This window comes from Hirundo rustica, chromosome 4 (genome assembly GCF_015227805.2).
Source record: "Hirundo rustica isolate bHirRus1 chromosome 4, bHirRus1.pri.v3, whole genome shotgun sequence".
Lineage (NCBI taxonomy): Eukaryota > Metazoa > Chordata > Aves > Passeriformes > Hirundinidae > Hirundo > Hirundo rustica.
Genome location: NC_053453.1, coordinates 62,299,665 through 62,321,106, shown reverse-complemented (window position 1 = coordinate 62,321,106; position 21,442 = coordinate 62,299,665). Strand labels below are relative to the sequence as shown.

The 21,442-nt window shown below is 40.6% G+C and overlaps 1 protein-coding gene across 3 annotated transcripts in view; it reads left to right on the top strand.

Moving 5' to 3' along the window:
• VWF (von Willebrand factor) overlaps positions 1-21,442 on the top strand; it is a 137,018-nt gene that overhangs the window by 561 nt on the left and 115,015 nt on the right. Inside the window, exons 1-5 of one of the 3 annotated variants that reach the window (XM_040063457.2) lie at positions 39-425; positions 17,458-17,512; positions 18,041-18,199; positions 18,814-18,916; positions 19,005-19,213. In XM_040063457.2, the coding sequence (XP_039919391.1) occupies positions 423-425; positions 17,458-17,512; positions 18,041-18,199; positions 18,814-18,916; positions 19,005-19,213 (529 nt within the window). In that variant the 5' untranslated portion in view covers positions 39-422. Of the gene's footprint in view, positions 1-38; positions 426-15,794; positions 15,939-17,457; positions 17,513-18,040; positions 18,200-18,813; positions 18,917-19,004; positions 19,214-21,442 lie in introns of those variants that run through there. The other 2 variants (XM_058420108.1, XM_040063459.2) reach the window with 2 other exon arrangements.

The window sequence follows — 21,442 nt, the reverse complement described above, 5'->3', positions numbered from 1 at the left end:
GATTAGTTAAACCCTCCTGGAGGGAGCTGGAATTTCTCAGGAGGGTTTGGTTCTGTGGGAAGGTTTTCAGAGAATTAAGGATGTTCTTAAAGCCTTGGCATTGTGTTTCTTCCTCTTTTAACTTCAGCCTGAGTTGTGTTAAACTGAAAGCCTTCCTTTAAAGGCTATTACTCTACTGATGTCCTATGTTGATGTAATATGTGAAATTTTGTATTGTGGAGCAAAATTATCAGACTTTTGATTGTTTGGTGAGCTCATAGGTGGGTTTAAATTAGGCACTAACAGCTGTAGTGCCACAGCCTCCTTTAGTTAAATCTCTGATGAAACTGGTGGATAAAAACAAGGGTCAAGATAAGGTGTAATTCAAGATCACCTCTTTCATACCTATCAAATGAAGTAACGGGTGAAGGGCCTCCTTAGGAATGGTATGTGCATTTTTAATTTTTTCTTTCACTTTTTTAAGGAGACAGCCTTACATTCTATGCATCTGTAATTTTGTTTTTTATCTTAAATCTTGTGACATTTTCTGAAATAAGTCGCCACCTGAGAAGTTGAAGAGGTTGTAAATAAGCATCATCTTATGGTTTTGGCTCTTTTTGCATTGACATAATTAAAATCCTTTGGGTTTGGTTTAAGAAGTCATCTTGTTCATCTTGCTACTACATTTGAAATCACGTTTTATTCTGTGCATGACCATGATACTGAGGGGGAAAGATATTAATAACTATATATATAACATAACTGAAACAGGGGGGAATTATTTCTTCTTCAGAAGTCTTTTGAGGTAGCTGAAGGTGTGTTTTCTCAGAGCTAGACTAGGTATTCTTCTTTCTAAAAATATTTTAGCTGCTTTAATAAAGCCTGTGAGAAATCCTTATGGAGGAAGGAGGAGTAGTCCCTTCAGATCATAGGGAGTATAAGGTTTCAAATAAAATAGACCCAGACCTGGATAATCCAGACATGAGGGAAAATATATGTGTATACATATATTTATATATATATATATATAGGAGAAATAGACCTTTTAGAGAGTCTTGGAAAAAAGAGGAGGGGAATTTTTAACTCTAACAACTAAGTCTTCAAATGCCAGTAGGTAGAGGCAGACTGTGGGGTATGTCTCAAAACTGGCACGTGGTTCTAGTCTATTAATGGCTCTGAAACTTCAAGAAATGCCAAGTAATAAATCACCTTTCTAATAGAATATTGCTGTCCTACTTGTCTAAGGCCTTTGTGTAGTTCCTTGTGAGTACGTTGATGTTAGAGTTTGATTTATAGCAAGTCAACTTGTTCCTGAAAATTGAAAATAGCCTATTGTATATCTGAACTTGGACACACCTGTTTACAAAATGAACTTCAGTTATGCCTGTCTGGGTATGGTCTCTATTATGGTGTCAAACCTGCCATGTGTAGTTAATATTAAGTGTGGATACAGGTCTTGCATAAATACTGTGCATTTTTTTTTTTTTTTTAGTGATTTCATTTTTACCTTTCATTACTTGTATAAAAACTTGTTGCCATGAAGGTAACCAGTGTTTGGTGTGACTCATTGTAGAAACTTGAGGGAATGTTTGGCTGAAATTTCTAACTTGCTAGTTCTATATAAAGCAAGAAAGGGTTTATTTTGTTCAGAGTTTGGTATTGACTTTAGACTGTAGTGCTTAGAGGTCCTCAAATCACGGTGCTTTACTCTCATTAAAAATAAGGGTCTCAACAATGCCCAGCAATGACTCAGGGGTGTGGATATTTGAATTTAAGTTTCTATACTTGGAATTAAGGGCTTAACTAGAATTGCTAAGATTGAAGGTTCTGCCAAGTATCTTCATTCAGAAGCAAATCACAGAAAATAATCTGAGAAGGGTGTTTGATTTTCTTTAATATTACCTTTGTGACTTTAGCAATTGTAAAAAGTAGTGAGGAGACAGGAAGGGAAATAGATCAGAAACCAATCGAGTATGGCATGAGTTGCAACAATGGATTTACTGTGGCTTCACCTTGAAATGAAGAGATCAGCAGAATTTTCCCTGCAGAACAGCGCTCTTTTACCTGGCATGGATATCCTGCTGCCTGTCATGTGCCAGGAACAGGCATATTCCCTGTGGGTATGGCTTGAGATTGCAGTTTAGGGCATAGCATAGCAAGTGTCACTCTGCCTGAAAGTGTCATTTCTTGAGTGTTTTGCTCTGAGTTCTTTCTATGGAAAGGATGAGAGACGTAGCTTGCTGCTTTTTTTTTGGTGGGTTTTTGTTGTTGTTTTTTTGGGGTTTTTTTGTGTGTGTGTGCAGTCTCAGCACCCTCCCTTCTCTAATTTCTCATCAGAGCTGCTGGCTTGTCCCTTTTTTCTCTATAAAATTCTGTTCTCCCCGCTTTGCACTCCTCTTAGCTAAAACACAAACTTTGTATTTCCACAGCGGGGTTTGAATCGCTTCTTTAACTTTCTGGGTGGAGGAGGGAAGTCTTTGGAAAAGAATACGGGAACACTTTGTGCGAAGGGCTGGGTTCATAATTCAGCATTATCCTGGAGCACACTAGGATAGTCAGCAAGTATGTGATATTGGAGATTTGCCAGATACCAGTGCTCTGGATGACTGGAATATATTCTTCAGAAGGCTGTGAGATCTGACTACACAGCTATTCTTTTCTAACCACAGGACTAACAAGTGTGTCAAAGCTGGGTTTTGCACTGCTCAGCTGCTACTTGGAAGCAAAGCTTCTAGGGAAGTCCCACATCCTATTTGAGTACCTGGATTAGAAATGCATATTTCAAAATGTCTCCACATGTAATTTCAAAGTTGTTAATTTTGGCATCTAATTATGTGTTGTTCAAGTGTTTGATCCCACTGGGCTCAAGCCTGGGATTAGATGATATAAAAACAAAGCTGAAAACCCCACTACAGTGATGTGATATTTGTGATGGATATTAGTAGTTTTTTTGCCATTTAATGTGTTCTGGTTCTTTCAATGTCAGGGGCCATGCACCTAAGTGGGGGCAGCTCTTTGCCTTGCCTGCTGTGACCTGGGTCAGGAATTGGTGGGGAATGGAGAGGGGGAATTGTGCTTTCTGAGGAGCTTCAAGCTCAGGGTGGGAGACTTTCTATTTCCTAGATGTCCAGCTTGAGATACTAGGTCAGGAAACAGAGAGTATTTCAATCCTCAGATGATCATGTATATAATTTCACAAAATACCTTCTATATGGAACACCCGCACCCCAGTTTCTCCTAGGAATCTGTGGAACATTTGCAGCTGAACTGAAGAGTCTGATTTTCTGGATAACTGTCTCGTGTATTTAATAGATATGTATAGTCTGCAAGGAACATACAGCTGTTCTGTGTTGTTGTGTTATGGGTTTGTCTTTACTTTCTTTTCTCTTTCCTTTTATTCACATCAAGAGAACTGATCTCTAGTTTGGGGTGAAGGGGAGGAGAGGAATGTCATTCTTTCCATAGATGATTTATTTTATGTGTCTAGGACTAAAGCAAATATTTCTTTTCTCCTATTATATTTCATTCCTAGGGTTGCATCCAGAAGTGACAGCCTTCCCATTAGTGTGATTTGTGGTTGGTTTGTTTTCATTTCAAGGGTTCCTCAGCACAGCTAGCAGCAGCCCAGTAGGTACTTTTCCACTGGATGCAAATCCAGGTGTGGTCTTGTCATTTTAAAACTTCACAGTTAAAAGTGCAGAGAAAATATTCCCTCCCAACCAGCTGGAATTGTATTTGCACAGTTAGAATAATGTCACTTGCCTTCTCTTATCACGCCGATCCAAGTATCGGTGTTGAATCAGCGCCAAAAAGAAATCCAGGGAAATAAATTTAAAAGTTCAAAGACATTTTTATCTTAATACACCAGTGTGTGATCTGGGATTATAGCAAATACAGTCATGCTTCAGAGCAGCCTCACCCTGACACATCCTGGGCTGGCAGAGTTAGTGCTATCCAGTGAGCAAAGCCTCTGCTCGAAATCGGTGTTAATAAACCTCAGATTTAATCTGGCCCTTGCTGGACTTGGTCTCATGACACTGCAGGGGCTCGTGCCTGTCAGAAAGGGAGTTTTCCTTGTATCTGAAGATGTGCCAAAATACTTCCCACAGCAAGACTGGTTCTGTGGCAGCAGGAGCTGCAGAGGGGTAACAACACTCTTGCTGAAGAGTAGGAAAAGTGAGGAGCCAGGGAGAAAAGTCCTGGCAGGAGAAAGCCCTCAGAACTTGTCCCTCCTCCTTCTGCCAGTGAGCACAGCTGGGCTGGAAAGCTTAGGGTGCTTGGGGCTGGGATCCTCCTGCTCTGTCTTCTGTTCTAACTCTGGCAGAAATGGTTTATTAAGGCCAGAAATAACTGCTGGGCAGCCCCTATAACACTGGGAAAAGAAGTTTAGATTTATTCCTGCTTCCCATTGAGCAGAATGGATTTAAAGTATTCATCTCCCCACAAAGCAATTTTTAACTCCACATATCTTGCTTCTCAGCAGAGGGCATTTATAGCACCTTGTTAGGTCCTGGATTTGGAGATTTCTTTAACACTGGGAAAAATTTATTGCTGCCCATCCTTACCTTTCTGTGAACAAGGATTTTTGAAAATTGCTGTTTTGTGCAGATGTATACATTTTTTCAAGGGATTTTTTTCAGGATACTTCTTTAACTCTGGCTGACTATTTTGGAGTCCCTGCTCACTACTTCCTGGCAGTGACTGTGTGGGACACACAGTGCTTTGGCTTTGTGCTCCTTCTTTTTGTGTTTCTTGACCTGCTCTGCTCCCTCTTCTTGCTTAGTGCAACAGTTTCTGTCATTTCCCACATGGGGCATCCTAGGATGTATTAATTGCTTAAAATGGTCAGAGAGAACAAGAATCAGGGGCATTGGTTGGTCCAGTGATGAGGCTGTTAAGGACTTTAGAAAATACATTTGAGGACCATCATGTTTTCGCTGGAATAGCTAACAAATGCAGGGTCCCAAAATGTTTGGACACAAACACACAAAATGACCTCTGTAAATAACTGAGGTGGCTTTGGTAGTTTCTTATCTGAGGAGCTCTTGGTGTGTTGACAAGGAGGAGGGAAGCCAGGGTGAACCTCTGGTGCTTAAAATCTCTGAAATAGTCCCAATGTTCGTTATTGAAGGGTGTGAAGCTGTATCTCATGCAGTGGCACTGTATTTTTACTCCTTTCAGTGTACAAAGCTTTGTCTAGACTAGGATTTATGTCACTGGTGTGATTAGCTCCTTGGTGGCTGTAAACTCTAGCCTAGGTATGAATGTGTCTTTCATCACTTGCAAAGGCTTTACCTTCCCTCCATTCCACAGGATTAAACTTGACAGGTTCAGTGTGGCAGAGCTCAGTTTTGGCTTGGTTTTGTTTTGTTTTAGGTTTTTTATTATTCCCCATGTGGTATGCTGCTGATGCTATTTGTAAAGCAGAGTTGTGGACTCATTCCCCACTTTAAGCACTGCACAAACTGAAAGTTGCACCAAGGTGCCACCTCCAAATCATTTGCAGTGTATGAAAAACAGGAAACAAGAACTCCTGGTAGACAGGAGGAGCACAGAAATTAGTGAACCAATACTGGCATGTCCTTGGCAGTTGCTGCAGTCAAGCCACCATCCTGGTTCTGTTTTGTCCTTTTGCCCTGATGAGGTGATGGTCTGAGCGGATCACTCTGCCATCACACATTTTAATCTTTGTCAGGATGAATGTTGTGAGTAGTATTTGCATTTTTGGTGCTGCTGAACTGCTCAGTTCTGGTACAATTTAGCAGTGACCAGATAAAACCAGACTGAGAACAGCTGTAAGCATTATTCTGTCCAGAACATCTGTATCAGATTTATCTTCCTGCGTGGTTGAGTGGCATTTTGGGGAAGTCCACAAGCCTTCCTTTGTCCCCACCACGAGACCTTCAAACAGCCTCCTTGTTCTCTTGGTGCATCACTTGTTAAGCAAACTAATTGATGAGAAGCGATGCTGTGGTACTGTTTGAAGCTGTGAACTGCAGGAGCTGTGGTTCCTGAGTTGGTCAGAGGCTTTCTGGCATTATCACTGGAAAGTTCTAGATCTTCAGAAGGTACGATGTGCCTGTGGCACCTTTGGTTCAGGTATCCCTTGCCCAGTTTGCTTATTTTTCAGCACACTGCTTGATTAGACTTCTAGGGATCTCAGGAGGCCTCCCAAAATGGGATGAAAACTCTCTGGAAATGCAAAATTATCTAATTTCCCCCCCAACTTAGTTCAGTTATCACCAGATTGTGGAGTTTTACAGGTCTAATGGGACTTTCCAGACTTTGTGCTTCTCTGCTTCGTCTTTGATGAAGGGGCAGGACAGGAACTTTGCAAATCCCATGTCAGATTTTTCAGATGGAGCATTAAAAAAAAAGTCTGTTTATGTATAAATAATTTTGGGAACAGTAGCAGAGTTAAATGTCCCTCCTTTGTTTACAAATTACAAACAAGGGAAAAACCCCAAACATGGACTGGTTTGTAGTGAGGCAGAGCTGATAAATTCTGAGTGGGTGCTTCAGCTTTTCTTTTTTCTGAGAATGAGGTTCCCTCTTTCCCCAAGGTTGCTGAGGCAGAACATAAACCCCCATGATTTGGTCAAAAGTGGCTGAGATTATTAAATACATATTAAAATATGTATATAAATAAAGTTTAAGCCAGGCTTTAAGTGTATATCTCCAGGAGATTTTGAATTTTACTTTCCAGTGCTGTTAATTCCCAGCTGTCAGCCAGAAGCCAAGAGATTTGAAAGAGCCTGGTCCCACAGAGAGAAGCTCAGCATGAATTTGAGTTCAGTGCCCCAGAACCACCTTCAAGGCAGAGCCTGTCAGTAGTTCAGTGGCACACAGAGCTTTGGGCATAATTAAACATCATATGAGATGTTTTCTGGTGCTTAAAAAATATGGAAACTGGATGCTTCTAAGTCTCTGGAGGGATTAAATTTGTGATTTACTAATTTTGTAGTTCCCAATGCTAGTCTAGTTACTTGCTGGTTCTAGTTACTGGAAATTCAGGCTCCAGTGCTTTTCATCTTTTCCTTGAGGAATGCTTTCTTTGCTTTGCCTTCTCTGAACAGCCCTTTTTGCTTTAACTCAAGTTACATGTTTTAGACTGCGAAGCTACAAATAGCTGAAAGCAGTGTTAAAATATTTAAAGCTTAATTTACTTGTAAAGCCAGTGGATTCCCAAGCCATGCTGAGGTCTGCTCAATGATCTGTGTAATTTTTTTAGCATAACTTCCTCTCTCAAGCCTTCTCTGTGAGGTCTTCCTACTGATGCTCTGGTCCAAAGTTTTTTTGTCCAAAGTTTGTGTAACACTTAACATAGTGGGATGCTGGGCTGTGGGTCTCGTAGGTGCTCCTAGGGGTCTAAAATTGAGGTATTTTTATTTCTTCTTTATAAATAAAACTCTTTAATAATAAAATGATAAATAAAACTCCTTTTCTTTCCTCTTTATAAATAAAACGTTGTGTGGAAGGTGTTTTTGGTTTGAGATTTATACAATTGGCTCCATGCTTTTGAGTCTGGAAGAAAATCAGTGTTCATGAGAACTAAGCTCCATGTTGTCTTTCAATAAACAAGATGTGACTGGTCTTGATTTAGAGAATAAAAAGGTATTGTTCTTTCTTTTTCTTTGTGGTTTTTTTTTTTTTTTTCCCCAAAGAAATCCCTCTACTATGATGTTTTATGATGGCTATAAAGTATTTTCAGTGTTTTTTATTTACAGAGAAGTTATTCTATTTTTGCCACCATTGTGTATAGAGTTATTGATGACTCTGCATGTTAAAGAAATAGTTTATTTACAGAATCACAGGATAGTTAGGGCTGGAAGGGACCTTAGGAGATCACCCAGTCCAACCCCTCTGCCCAGGCAGGGTCACCTGGAGCAGGTGACACAGGAATGCATCCAGGTGGGTTTGGAATGTCTCCAGAGAGATGCCACACGCCCTCCATGGGCAGCTGTTCCAGTGCTCTGCCACCCCCAAGGTAAAGAAATTCTCCCTGATGCTGCGGTGACACTTATTTTAGTTTATGGCTTACAGTTGTAATTAAACTAGTAGCTGCTCATTACTTGTACGGGAGGGAAAATGCTCCCTGGAAGCAGTTGTGACACTTCTGCTATCACTGTAACGGCTATAAAATTGTTTTTATGCAATGAGTGTGGCACCTGCTCTAGCAGTGCCTGCTGTGCATCTCTGCCTCCAGTCAACTGGGAGTGATGACATGACCTGGGTTGGGTTTACTAAAGCAGGGGAATGAGGAGAGGAAAAAAATGAAACTAATACATGGAATGATGAATGCATGGATGTCACAGAATGTTAATTAAATAATATGTATTGAAATAAAATGGCTGAAGGTGACTTAACTTTTGGAAACCTTTGGCATTCGTTTTCTGAAGGAGATTTGAGAGAAGTGGATTTTCATGCCCAGTGTTTGGAAGGTGGGGTGGGAAAGAGCAGGAGAAGCACTGCAGCCACCACAGTAATCCACCAGAATACCAAGTCCCAAGGGTGGCTGCACTCTCCTCTCATCCCACCAGCTCCAAATTAAACCTGACTTCTGCCATTCTGTGTATTCTGTAAAATGTGCCTTAACCTTCCCGAGATCTGTATCCATGTGTGAATCTGTCCTTCCAGAAAGCCTTGGCAGACTGCTGGGATCGATATCTCAGGTGTGTGGGTGCCTTGGGGCCTGAGGACCTCCAGAACTGTTGGGGTTTGAACTAGAAGGATGTGAACAGGAATAAAAAGACAATAAAATACACAGGTGTATTCATGCTTGCAAATATCCTTGGGCACTGTTCCTTTGAATACCATGCATTTTTCTGCTAAGCAAGAAAAGGAGAAAGGGATATGTTCTGATTACTTTCATTTGACAAAGAAAGGAAGCCTAATTTTTAACTGTTTTGTGTGTTCTGAACAATTTATGGCCACGATTTTGTTATTCAAACACACAAAAAAGATCCTGTCTTTTTATTGTGCTTCTAAAGATAAACTTTGGCAATGGGCTCATAAAATAGTGAGCTCAAGATATCTCTCAGCTTTGTGATGTTCAAAAACTGATTTTTTTAATTAGGATGCAGTTTTGTATAGTTCTTGTCCCATGTCAAATGGAAAAAGATTGGACTACTTGGTGTAATTTTTTTTATCAAGTCAAACTTAGAGGGTATTTTTAATTTTTAATTAAGTTCCATAGTTTTAGGAACAATCTGGTGGAGAAACACACACGCTCTCCATTACCTCCAGCTTGTGAGGGGTACCGGTCTCATGGGTTGGGCACAAAGGGAATTAGGGTGACACTAGGCTGATTCCATGATCCTTGATCCCTTTCAGCTCAGGATATTCTATGATTCCAATCCCTGTATTATCTGTATTGTCAACTTGCTTGATGATGTTTTGAAACTGTAGAATATTTGGAGATTTTTATCTTTTATTTGGATGTTATTTGAGACGATTGGGAATTCTCGTCAATGTCTCAGCTTTGTTTTTCATCTTGAAGTCTCTACCCTTCACGTTTCTGGAGAAAATCTTATAAATGTTAATCTTTGATGCTAGGAAAAAATCAAAAGGCATATGAGAGAGCCAACTAATATTCTAGAATTTCAGAGTCCTTGTATTGTGGTTGATGTCTTGTGATTTTTAGGATATGTACTGTATATCTAGACATGAGGAAAAAACAGGAGCTGGAGGAAAAATTCAACATCTGAGCTTTTTGCCTTCTTTTTTTCCCCCTCACTCCTTGTGCTTATATTGGATGACTGCAGGAAAAAAAAAGGTGGTGGTGGGGAATGTGCATAAGACAGAGATCTGTTGATCACATAATGGTGTCAATTGTTCCCAACAGAGCAGTGAATGTTTCTGGGACTTAATTGTCCTCCACAATGAGTAACATGCTCTGTCTTGTACTGGGGTAAATCAGCCTTTCAGAGGGAGAAACACGAGACCTGCTTTTTCTTGGAGCTGGTTCTTCCTTGGCATTATAAAAACGTGTGAAATAGATTTTGTATGGATGTGACTTCTTTCCTTTTCAAAAGTGATTAAGATAAGACTATAAATGTTTAAGGTAATGCAAGGAACTTCCATAGTCCAAGTTTCAATCTTAAGGGACCAAGATCATCCTTCCTGGTGAGGACTTTCAGAAACACCCTATTATTCAATGGGAACTGGCATCTCTCTGCAGCTCAGTGGAATTCATAGCACTATTCCCAAGTTTTTTCAACTGGTTTGTTTGATAGATTAGTATTTACATTATGCTGCTTGAGGAATTTTTAATGAACTTTGATGGGTTTATGAAGAACACAGTGTAAAACAAACCTGACAAATCTTTAGTGAGATCACAAATTTGGCAAATTGTATTAATGCAAAGGTGTTTAGGCACCTTTAAGGGTTTACATACCATGATTTAGGTGAGTAGGAAACACCAGCTGAGTGCTCATCACGTTGGTTATATGTTACTAAATGATAATTTACCCTTCTGAAGTGTTTTGTTTCTGATTATTTTGGTAGTACCTATCTCTGCCTTATGTGATTGAAACTGCTGAAGTGGTAGGAGATGCTGGTGAGGGGAGGAAGGGATGATGCTGCATTCTAGGAATAGCAGCAGTGTTAAATATTTAAACCTGGCCTTACCTCTGGTATCTGGAGTTAGAGATGAGCTGTGAAAAACCATAAAAAAATGGGGAGAAATGCACTTTAGAGAGGCAACCTGGGAGCTCAGATCATTGGACTTAAAAATGGAGTAGGTGGAGAAGTGTCCTGAACTCATTGTCCAGGAGGGCATGTGGAAAAAATGTGGTAATAGAAGTTTCCTAAATTTCTGTTAATGTGCTATCTGAAGCTTGGGCTAGCAGAAACCTGAGTTATAGCGAGTGTTTTTAGCATGGTGTGGTTTCAATTGTCAGAACAGTTTGCTAACAGTTGTGTTGAAATGTTAAATGAGCCCCTAGTGCTGTTCTTGTTTGAAAAATAATTAATTTGGGACAAACCTACAGGGGTCAGCCTTGAACACAGAAGCTCCAGCTGGCTCCTAAGTTGGGCATTTTATAACAGCTGTGACCCTGGAAGGAAAACTGTGCTCGTTCAGGAGCATCTAGGGAAGTCTGTCATTAGTAAACTTCTTAATTAGTGGATCTCCCAGGGCCCTAGACCAGCCCTGTGCGTGGAGCAGAGGATGTTAATTAAATTATCCTTGCTTACATGCTTGTGATGCAAATACACAAAGTATTGTTTCCGTTGTGAAGGGAGAGGGGTGAAATGGCTTCTCAAAGCAGCAGCACGGGGTCTGTGTTTGCTCCCTTCTGTAATGGCAAAGCCTCACTCTGCAAAAATAACCACTCAGACTTTTTAATTCTCATCTGGGAAACTGTGGCTCTTGTTTCAGTTGCCATATCTGCCGAAATTCCTGGGTTTATATGGGTGATCTGTTGTGATTTAGGACTAGAATCACAGGTACTTAGGTGATTCAAAATCAGAACTTTTTCTTGTAAGAACACACACATGAGAAAGAAGGCTTCCCTCCCCTATTTATTTTCATCTGTCTCCCCACACAAAGGGGATACTTCCCAGGCTGTTCCTGTTTTCTTTTTCCTCCTTTCTCAAAATATTATTTTTTTCCTGTCAGGACAAATTTAATTAGTGGATGTATGCAGGTGGGTGCATGTGTTGGTGTGTATCTGCACATGCATGCATTCATTATTCTTGATTAAACCTCAGGTTTAAAGACCAACTGAGGATATTTTTCATATCTGCGATTTGCAGATCTCCCTGTGTATCTGAGGGTGACTGACTAAATTAGTAATTAATTATTCTACTGAATCTACAGAGTCACAAGGTGAATTGTTAATGCAACTCTTTTACAGACCTGCAGCCCAGAAGTGTTGGCTACTCATTATTAACATGGTTTCATCTAAAGACATTTCAGCAGCCATGCATTTGGACAAATTGAATCCCAAGGGGAGGGACGAACTGCTTTTAAAGCACGGAATTGGAAAACTGACTGGATGTCACGCTGCATAATACAGGCTCTCATTTTCTCTTATAATATTAATGGAAAAACTCCTTTGCATTTTATGTTTTGGATTTTTTTTTTTTTTTTTTTTTTTTTTTTTTTTTTTTTTTTTTTTTCCTTCAGCACCGTGATGGTGATTTTTGTGGTGGTAGAGTGGTTGGTGTCTGATGTCAGTGCTGATGTTAAATTATGACAAGGATGCTGAAATGTTTTGCTCTCTCCAGAGCAGGCTCCACGAATGGAAAACCTCACACTGGGTGACTGTGAATAACGTGCATGTATTGAGTACCCTGCTTACAAAATCCTGTGCCTATAAATACACCCTATAAACCAATAAGATTGTAGAGTTTTAACTAGATGGGAGTGTGTGTGGGGAGGGTGGAAATAGGAAAAACACAATTTCAGGGGCGGGGGAGGAAATTCTCTGATTGGCCTTGGCTGGCTCTCTGTACGCAGGGAATTTCAGCCCGGGGAGGAGGCACAAGACTTGAACAAGCAGCGACTCCAAGCTCTTCCAGGAGGAGACTGGAAGCGGGCGATGCCGTCCCGGGCTGTGCTGCGGTGCCCCGGGAGCACACGCCCTTCCCGGGAACGCTGAGTGGTTGGCGTGAGCAAGTCGGGCGTATCTCGGCGAGGTTCTACCTCACTTGCATAAGGGAGAAAATGCCCACAATGCGGGCGAAAGATCGTCTCCCCCCTGTCCTTCTGTTTATCTGGTGGCTCTCTGTAATGTAGTGCAAATTTGGGAGGCTTTTTGGCTCTTCAGCCAGCACGGAGTAGTGCCACTGACTTCAGCCGAGCAGTACTAGCTGGCACCAGCTGAAAATGATGTTGTGGGCTCTAGGATCCTTATTCCCTGGATTTGGAGGAGGGATGTTTTGTTTTGATGGCGCGCTGCAGATCGCGGGGCTTTGCAGGGTGCCCCTCGGCTCATGAACTGCAGGTCGGGAGATGCCACCTGGCTGGTTTGGAGCCTGAAGAGTGGCACCCAAAAACCTGAGGTCCTTGTGGCTCGGCTGCCTCCAAGCATAACCCCGGGAAGGGCTGTGAAATTGGGAATTCCGTGAGCTTGCCACCAGGGAAGGAGTTACAATGGTAAAAAGGATTATCTGGGATAATGCCCTTCCCTGCCCACTTAGGAGTGTTCAAATGTTTGCTTTGCCTTGTGAACTTCCCAGCCTGTGGAAGGATGTCCGGAGGTTGAGGGCTTTCAGATGTGAAATGAGGGTCTTTAGTGCCTCCCATCCTTTCTGAGGGTGTCTTTCTTTAAACTATGATCGTTAACTATGCCAGGAAAAGGAGATGAGCACTGATGACCCTGAAAATGCACTGAAGCCTCTGCAGTTTATAGGAACTAGCGCTTTAGTCCCTTTCCTGTGTGATGGTTTGGGGTGTGGATTTTTTTTGGTGTTGTTTTATTTATTTATTTATTTATTTTATTTTTATTTTGTGTGTGTGTGTGTGTGGTTTTGTTTTGTTTTTGTTTTATTATCCATTTGCTGATCTTTTTGCTTTGTTCCACTGTCGGATCTGTAATGGGCAAATTAATTTGAATCTCACTCGTGGAAAAACACTGAATCATATCTTCGTGCAGACTAGGGTAGGATAAAGAAAGCTGTCTATTTTATTTTATTTGGGTGGTTTTTGTTGGTTCGGGTTTTTTTGGGTTTTGGTGGGGGTTTTTTTAGGTTTTTCTTCTTTTTTTTTTTTTTTTTTGACTGAAAAGTAGGATTCTGGTGGATAGCAGCAATTGCTGAGGAAAAGAGAAGTAAGAAATAAAGTGTAGCATTAAAGCATGGGATTGCTGCTTCTAATACACAGCAGGGTAAGGACTTTCTAAGCCAAAAGCTGTCTCTGATTCCTCACTTGATCCCTGAGATTTGATCCCTGTGATGCAGGGGCCCTTCATTAATTTGTCTGACTCCTTTTTGACACAGTGACCTGTGCTGAGACCTTCCAGTTATGTGTTTTAAAGGCAACCAGCCCCCTGAGGATTTCATTGCTGGCTCCCAGCCTTTACCCTGGGAGAAGAAAGGAGCACAGATTTCCTACCTTCGCTGTGCTATTTGTGATAGGTTACACAAGGACCTTATAAAATTTCTCTGATTTTCCACGGCTGGAGATTTCCTCTGCTCACAGAGAAGTTGCTTTCTACTTCTGGTTATAATTTTATCTTTTCCCTTTCTGTCCTTTCCTACATTTGAGTGCACTCTCCATTTGATTTTTGTGTGGCATCTGAGGATGTGGTGTTTAGGGTTTCTGTTTACTTCAGATGCCAGGAACACTTTTTTTTTAAGATCCCATAAAATCAATTAGTGCAGTTGGCTGCAGAAATGATGTGTTCCTCATGCAAACAGACTTTGTCCAGGATAGAGTCCTTCAATTCAAACACAATTATAGGGCCAGGACTTGTTGCATGCAACCTGGTATTTGAACAAAACAATGAAAAACAATATTATGAATAATTTTTCTCAGAAGTCCTTCCTGTGCTGTTTCCAAGAGTGGACTATAGATGTTTTTTTGGTAGCACTTCATAGTTGCTTATGTATTTTCTCCCATGTCTCAGGTGTACTATTTGGAAAATTACTTGTCAGAAATGCCCAGCCATCACTAAGCTTTGTGTAGGAACAATGTACAATGTCAGTTAATAAATACACTCTTTAATTAGCATTTCCTTATTTTTGTGGGGAGAAAAAAGAGCCAGGATGAAAAAAGGAAGTTTGTTCTTTGTGTCTATCTCAATTAATTTTGTTTGTTGTGTTCCCCCAGGTTGCTAATGTGCTTAAGGAACATTACAGTGTCTGGCTTATCTGAACCAGCACTGTTTTTATTTTTAAGGAATTTTTGCAGGTATTCTCACCCTACCTTCCTTATGTGCCAAACAAAAAAGTGGGAATCAAAACTCTGCTGGATTTAGATTTGCAAGAGAAAGTTGCCAAATGAAGTGAATTATTTGGTGCTCAGGAAGTTAAAGGATTAGAACCGAGGACAAGAGACCATGGTGATAGAAGATCTAATTCCCCCTATCCTGAGTAGTGCTGGCATTCCCATAAGGAAAGGTTTAGGGAACATCTTTCTGGGACTACTCACGTTCAGGCTCTCTGGGCTGGGAAGGACCAGCTGAGATTCGCAGCTGGATCCAAGAGGAGAGAACAATTCCCAGTCAGTGCAATATGTTGCCTCCGAAGGCCTTTGTTAATCCTAATAGTTACTGAAAAATATGAAAAATGGGACATAGAAAGTCAAATAAGACTTGACAAACTGGTTTTTGTATGTCTTTGCTCAGTGCTGTACACGTGCCCATAAATTTGGTGCCCACTCTGCAAATATGTCAGAGCAGGATTAACTTGTTACCATGCATTGTTCCAGAGGAGCATTTCAAGGATCAAATGCATTGCTGTGATAGAAGGTGGCAAAATTCAAGTATGTTTGCACCTAGAGAATAAATCCAGGACATTACTAGCTCTGAATTTTTCTTTCTCCTTTAAGGCAGTTGTTTAGGAATAAAGACTTAATGATTCTGTGGCCTTTGAGGTGTGAAGCATCCTACTATTCCTTTTGAATAACATTGTCAAATAAATATGCTGTCTGTTGGCTCAGCCAGTGAGATTTGTCACACATACACATGTGAAATATATTTCAAAGACTTTATCTGTCAGTTTTTAAAACTATTTCCCCTCATTGTACCTTCCTGGCAATTAAGAGTGCCTGATTTTCACGATAGCAGTTTAATCTATTGTCTTGAGAATCAGGCGGATGTGACGTCGATGTTTTTATCTTTCCTCTTAAATGGACAACAGTTCCTGGCTTGTGCAAAAAACAAGAGATTTCAGACCAAAGCCATTCCAGTCTTGACTTCTGAAGCAACAGGGGAACAATGGTGTTGTAGGCTACAGGTGGAAACTGGAGGAGTTTCTTGCTCATGTGCAAGAGGAATCTCGCACAGAAGAAGGTACATTCATTTCTAATTGAGCCCATGATAAAGCTGTAGAGGGTTTTATACTGGCAGATCTTACGGGATTGTATTTTGATTTGTTAGTGGCACTTGCTCTGTTAGAATTGGGGGAACTCCATCTGCAGTTCAGAACAGAGTGGGAGGTGGAAGGGGACTGATGGGAAGGGATTTACATCTTGCCTTTTTTCCTCTGCCTCCTTTGTAAAACAAAAGTGTTAACAAAGAACAGTAGTAACTGATTCATCACAATGACACTGTGCTTGCACCAGAAATACAGTAGCAAGTGTGTAATCTGAGAATAATAATGCCTACTGTTTTCACCGTTCTTTGAAGTGTCATTCCCATGCAGTTGCCACTTCTGACCTATCTTGCAGCCTTATGTCAGTTGGGGATTTACAGCATTATATTAGACTGAGTTATAGAATAGATCTTTCTTTTCCTATCTTGTGTAAATAAGCCCAGCTCAGTGTTGATTTATGTGGCTGTGAGTTGGACCAACGTAATTAACAGCAATAAGTGCGTCTATACCTGAAATCTCAAATTGTCTTCACAAAATGCATTCTAGTCTTTAACTGAAGGATTCCTTTAGGAAAAGATGTATCTGGTCTTCTGACATTAATATATTAACTTTGGTATATTTAAGCCTCTCTAGTTGCTTATATGATCACTGAAATTAATTCCCTTAGATGGAGCTCCCTGCAGCTTTCATCCTTAACAGCTGATGTTTTGCTACACAACCCATGTAGTTCACCATCTGCATGACCCTCCTATCCTATTATTAGTTATTATTTTTAGACGTCTGGTCATCCTGGAGGTAGTTCATAGACGTATGGAAAACAAAGACTGGTGTTCTGGTTGTAGAAAGGAGGAGGCAATGCTAAAAATGTTTTTGTTGAATGAAAATTTTCACCCTGGGTCTCTAATCTCTGCACAATTTCCTCCCTTCTTGCCCCTTATCTTCAGCACGTTATCACCCTGAAATCAGTGGATTATGTGGTTACAATGGTCTGCCAAGCAAAACTGCTGGCTGGTGCAAAATCTGTATATTCTTTCTTTTTCTTTGTGGATTTTTGGGCAGGGTGCATATCTTGTGCTGCAGAGGTGACTTCTGCTGGAGCCAGCTTGGCTGAGCCAGTCTGGGGTGCTTCTTTACCTCAGGCTGGCTGAGAAATTATGCTGTGCATTGAAAGGTGTTGTGTGCAGGGTGTTAACTGAGAGAAATTGCAGTGTGTGTCTGTGTTGGCTTGCATTTCCCGTGGAGATAGCTCACTTCCCTGCCACAAATGAAAACGGGGGCAAAGAATAATTAATAACTCACCTGGATTACCTAGTTAAAGCAGGATGGAGGGCAGTTGAATTACCATGACTGTCTGCATGGATTATGACTTTCTGAAATGTTGCAGAACCTCAATAATAATTTTCTCTATAAGGTAAGGATGGAAAGTGATGAGGAGTTGTGAAAAAGACTGTGTCTCAAACTAAGAATATTCTAAATTTTGTTCTTGATTTCTAACAGATGTTCCTCTTGACAGTGCTGCAAATGAACCTACTGTTGGCCACTGCCATCACAGGTAAGAAAACAGGGTTGGACTAGAGTATATTTTCACTATTTTTTTGTGAGATATGAGCCCTTCTTCCCCTTTTTATGCTGACTCAGGGATTATTCTCACCATGCTGAAGGCATCAATAAAGTCCTTCCTTTTGTCTGTTTACTTTGAAACAGGCACTGTGTTGAGTCCCAAACACTCCCTGAAGTCAGGGATGTTTGACTGAACGAGAGATGGGGCTTTCCTAATGCCTTACAGGCTTTAGTGGGGTTGCAGGCAGGCACAAATGAATGCAAGACATTCCTCAAAGGGTCTGGACTTATATTACCTGTGCAAGGTTTGGACTGGTGGAAATAAAGCAAAAGAAAAAAAGGCATTTCTGTAATGCATATAATAATAATAAAAAGCTGTGATCCTATGGACTGCCATACCAGGCTTACAGTCTGCCTAGAAGCTACTGGGACATCAGTGGGGAGAAATTCAGCAGAGAAATTCCTGAACTGCAAAATGATTTTTTTAAATTGTAAGTTAATGTTGTGTTTTGATACCCAGAATTATCAGGTGCTTCACTTCAGGAGTCGTCAGTTGCCCGTTGCAGCCTTTTTGGGAATGATCACATCAAAACATTTGATGGTTCCTTGTACAATTTTGCTGGGGACTGCAGCTACCTACTTGCTGGGGACTGTCACAAGCACTCATTCACACTCTTAGGTGAGTCTGAGCTGGGAAAAAAGATGAATAGTTCCCCTTTGTCAGATAGGATGAACCACTGCATGAAAAGGGGTCTTGGTTTGGGTTGTTTTTGTTTGTCTGTGGGTTGCATTAGGATTTTTTGGCCTGTTTTGGAAAGTAGGATTACTTCTGGGGCTTCTGTTATCCCTTGGTAATGTGGCTCACACATAAATAAGCTGCTGAGAAACAGGGATTTTCTTACTACTCCTACTAAGAGGAAGATGTTTATTAATTTTGAATTTTTCAGGGAGATGTGGCTGTGTTAAAGATGAGTCCAGGAATAAGAAGTATACAATCCTTTATAACTAATTTTATCTGTGTTCTAAACCACACCAGTAGGAAAGCTCCCATCTTCTAGGACAAAAGGCCTTGGAATTATCATAGACCTCTGCAGAGTTATTCTTGGGCATAGAATTGATGATATATGTACCAAAACTGTATGTGACTTTCATACCAACTGCTTTGGTAGATGTTTTTATATTCATTAATAACTATTCTCTGTTGGTCATAGTTTAAAATAAGTTCTTACTGACTACAAATTGTCCTCCCAAGTCCCAGAGTTAAGAGTATTTGGTTGTGTCTCATCTCCTCAGGTGACTACCAGGATGGGGACAAAATTGGCTTCTCTGTGTATCTTGGAGAATATTTCAGTATTCGCCTCTCTTTAGATGGAGTTGTGATGCAGGAAGACAAAAGGTACCTGTAGGAGCTATTATTCTAGCAGAAAATGACCTGATGGGTTGTGTGTGTCCCATGCTGACAATTTCCTGTTTTTTCTCCACAGGGTTTCCATACCTTTTGCCTCCAATGGTATATTTATAGAGAAGGAGGCAGGTTATTATAAAATATCCAGCGATGAGCACGGCTTTGTGGTGAAGATTGATGCCAGTGGAAACATTCAGATACTCCTTCAAGAAAAGCACTATAATAAGACCTGTGGGTTGTGTGGCAATTTTAATAAATTCCTTGAGGATGACTTCAGAACTCGGGAAGGTAAGGTTACCACTAACTTTTTTTTATTGTGTTTTAATGGATGCTCTGCACACTCTTCCTGCTGGGTGATTCAACAGTGATGTTGCTGATCCAGCAAAATTTTTCTACAGAACCTGTCAGATGCCTCACCTTGGTGTGCTGAAAAGCTGTCTAAGTCCTTTCATCTTCCTTTCTCCTGAAAGGAAATGGCTGTTGCATCTCATTCCTGAGGAAAGCCCAGGCATCTGAATGTAGCATGTTTAGAAACTTGGAAACTTTCAAATGCAAAGATAAAGCTAAAGGTTAATTCATGTGAGGAGACTGGAGAGAAGAAGACCCAGGAAAAAAGCTGTGTGAAACACCCCTTGATTCAACTTCTAATTTTTCATGAATTAGCCAAGAAGTAGTAAGAATAGATAGTGTAAGAATAGAAAGATGGAGCAGCAGAAGATTAAATTCCTGCTGCTTGCAGGTTTGGCATGGGATGCTGTTCTGTCCTTTTAATGACATTTCCTTATCTGTAAGGGCTGTTGGATTGGAGGTACACCTTATATCACACCAATTCCTGTGAGAAGGAGAGGCAAGACTGCTTTTGCTGCTCAGTACACCTTTGTGTGAGGACTCAAGAGTTTCTGAAAAGCCCTGAATGAGACTTTGAAGTGTTGGTCTTGATTTGTGGTACTTCAGGGTGTCTTTTAATTCTGAGCACTTACCTGAACAGGAGAGATTTGAAGTTAGTTAATACATTAACACATTAGATTGATAATATGAAATGTGTATTAAAAATAAATGATGCAGAAGACAGAAAGGGAGGCAATGCAGTTTGGAAAGGAGCCTGGCAGTGCTCCAGAGATGTTTACTACTGGCATTCAGGATACATAAGCACAGCTTCAGTGTACAGAAAAAAAGAGATCTCATGGTATGCTAAAATGATTAATCTGTCCTTCAGTAATGTAAATAACAAGAATCAAATTCTGGTCACAGACATGCTTGCCAGGGCTTGGATCCCTTGATGTCTGAATGAGATGAGATATGAAGTTTATGGCTTTTTCTTGAGATAGTAAATAGTAGTAAGGCTCTTAGAAAAAACAGGAGCAAAAAAATGAGACTGTAGAGCTTTGGATAGTTCAAATGTAGAAAAGGCCCCTCTGCTGCTCATGTTTCAATGTGTTTTATGCTGTATTTGTTTTACATGCTGGAGGCTGTATCTTCCCTCTTAGTAAAAACAGTCCATTCACAGCCGCAGATTTTGGAATGTAATGAAGTACGTGACAGGGTCTCTGCTTGGAGGAGCTGTAAAATAATAGAGGTGACAGAGAAAATGTGTTCTCTGTGTCCCTTACAGAAGTCAGGGATTTCCGTGTGTTTATCCGCCTGTGTGGATACACAGATCTGTGATTTTAGCCTGAAGAACAGAACTGTGTGTCAGCAATTCTGCCAGTTTTTCCAGTGATACAAAAGACCTTTCATTTAAACTAATTTAGAAGGAATTAGACTGAATTATGCTTGAATTTGTTGTATCAGTGAGGGACGTCACTACACCCACGCACTGTTTGTCTCCTTGGCAGCTCTGCTGGTTCAGTGGAGTGTTTCTTAACTTGTTCCAAGTAAATCAGTTATGGAATAACTCAGATCACTTTTTTTTTTTTTTTAAGTATACTGTTGAATCTAGCTTCCAGGTGGGGGGCAACACAAATAGCTGGGAGAGGTAATATTCCTTAAACAGAAAAAGTAAGCAGCCTCTTGGAAGTCTGTGGAGCATTTTACCTTTTTCTTTTCACTGAAGCTTTTAGTTGTTTTTCTTTCAGGCTGATTAGATCTCCTGAAGGTCAGCCTATCCCAGGATGTGAGCTTGGTGTAAGGATGTAGTGCTCTGAGGGCAGTGAAGGGTTACCTTAAGGTTGCCAGCAGACTGAACTGTCTCGTTGGTGTGTCCATTGCTTCCTGTCAGAACCTGGAATTTATCAGATTGGGGCCTCAGTTCTAATAAATCAGTTTTCTGGGATGGATTTATACTGATAAGAGGTGCATTAAGATCCTTGAGCTTCAGAATAACAGTGGAAACAAATGGAAATATGATTTTTCTATGTTTTAGGGAAAGAAATTACTGAGGTTTAATAAGACAGTTAGTCTGATTTTTTTCCCTTAAGAAAGTGGAGTATGATATAGAACTTCATTGATTATATTTGGATTGCTTTTAGGGTGGTGGTGAAAGAAGAGGGAAAGCACCTGCTCTCTGAGTGGATATTG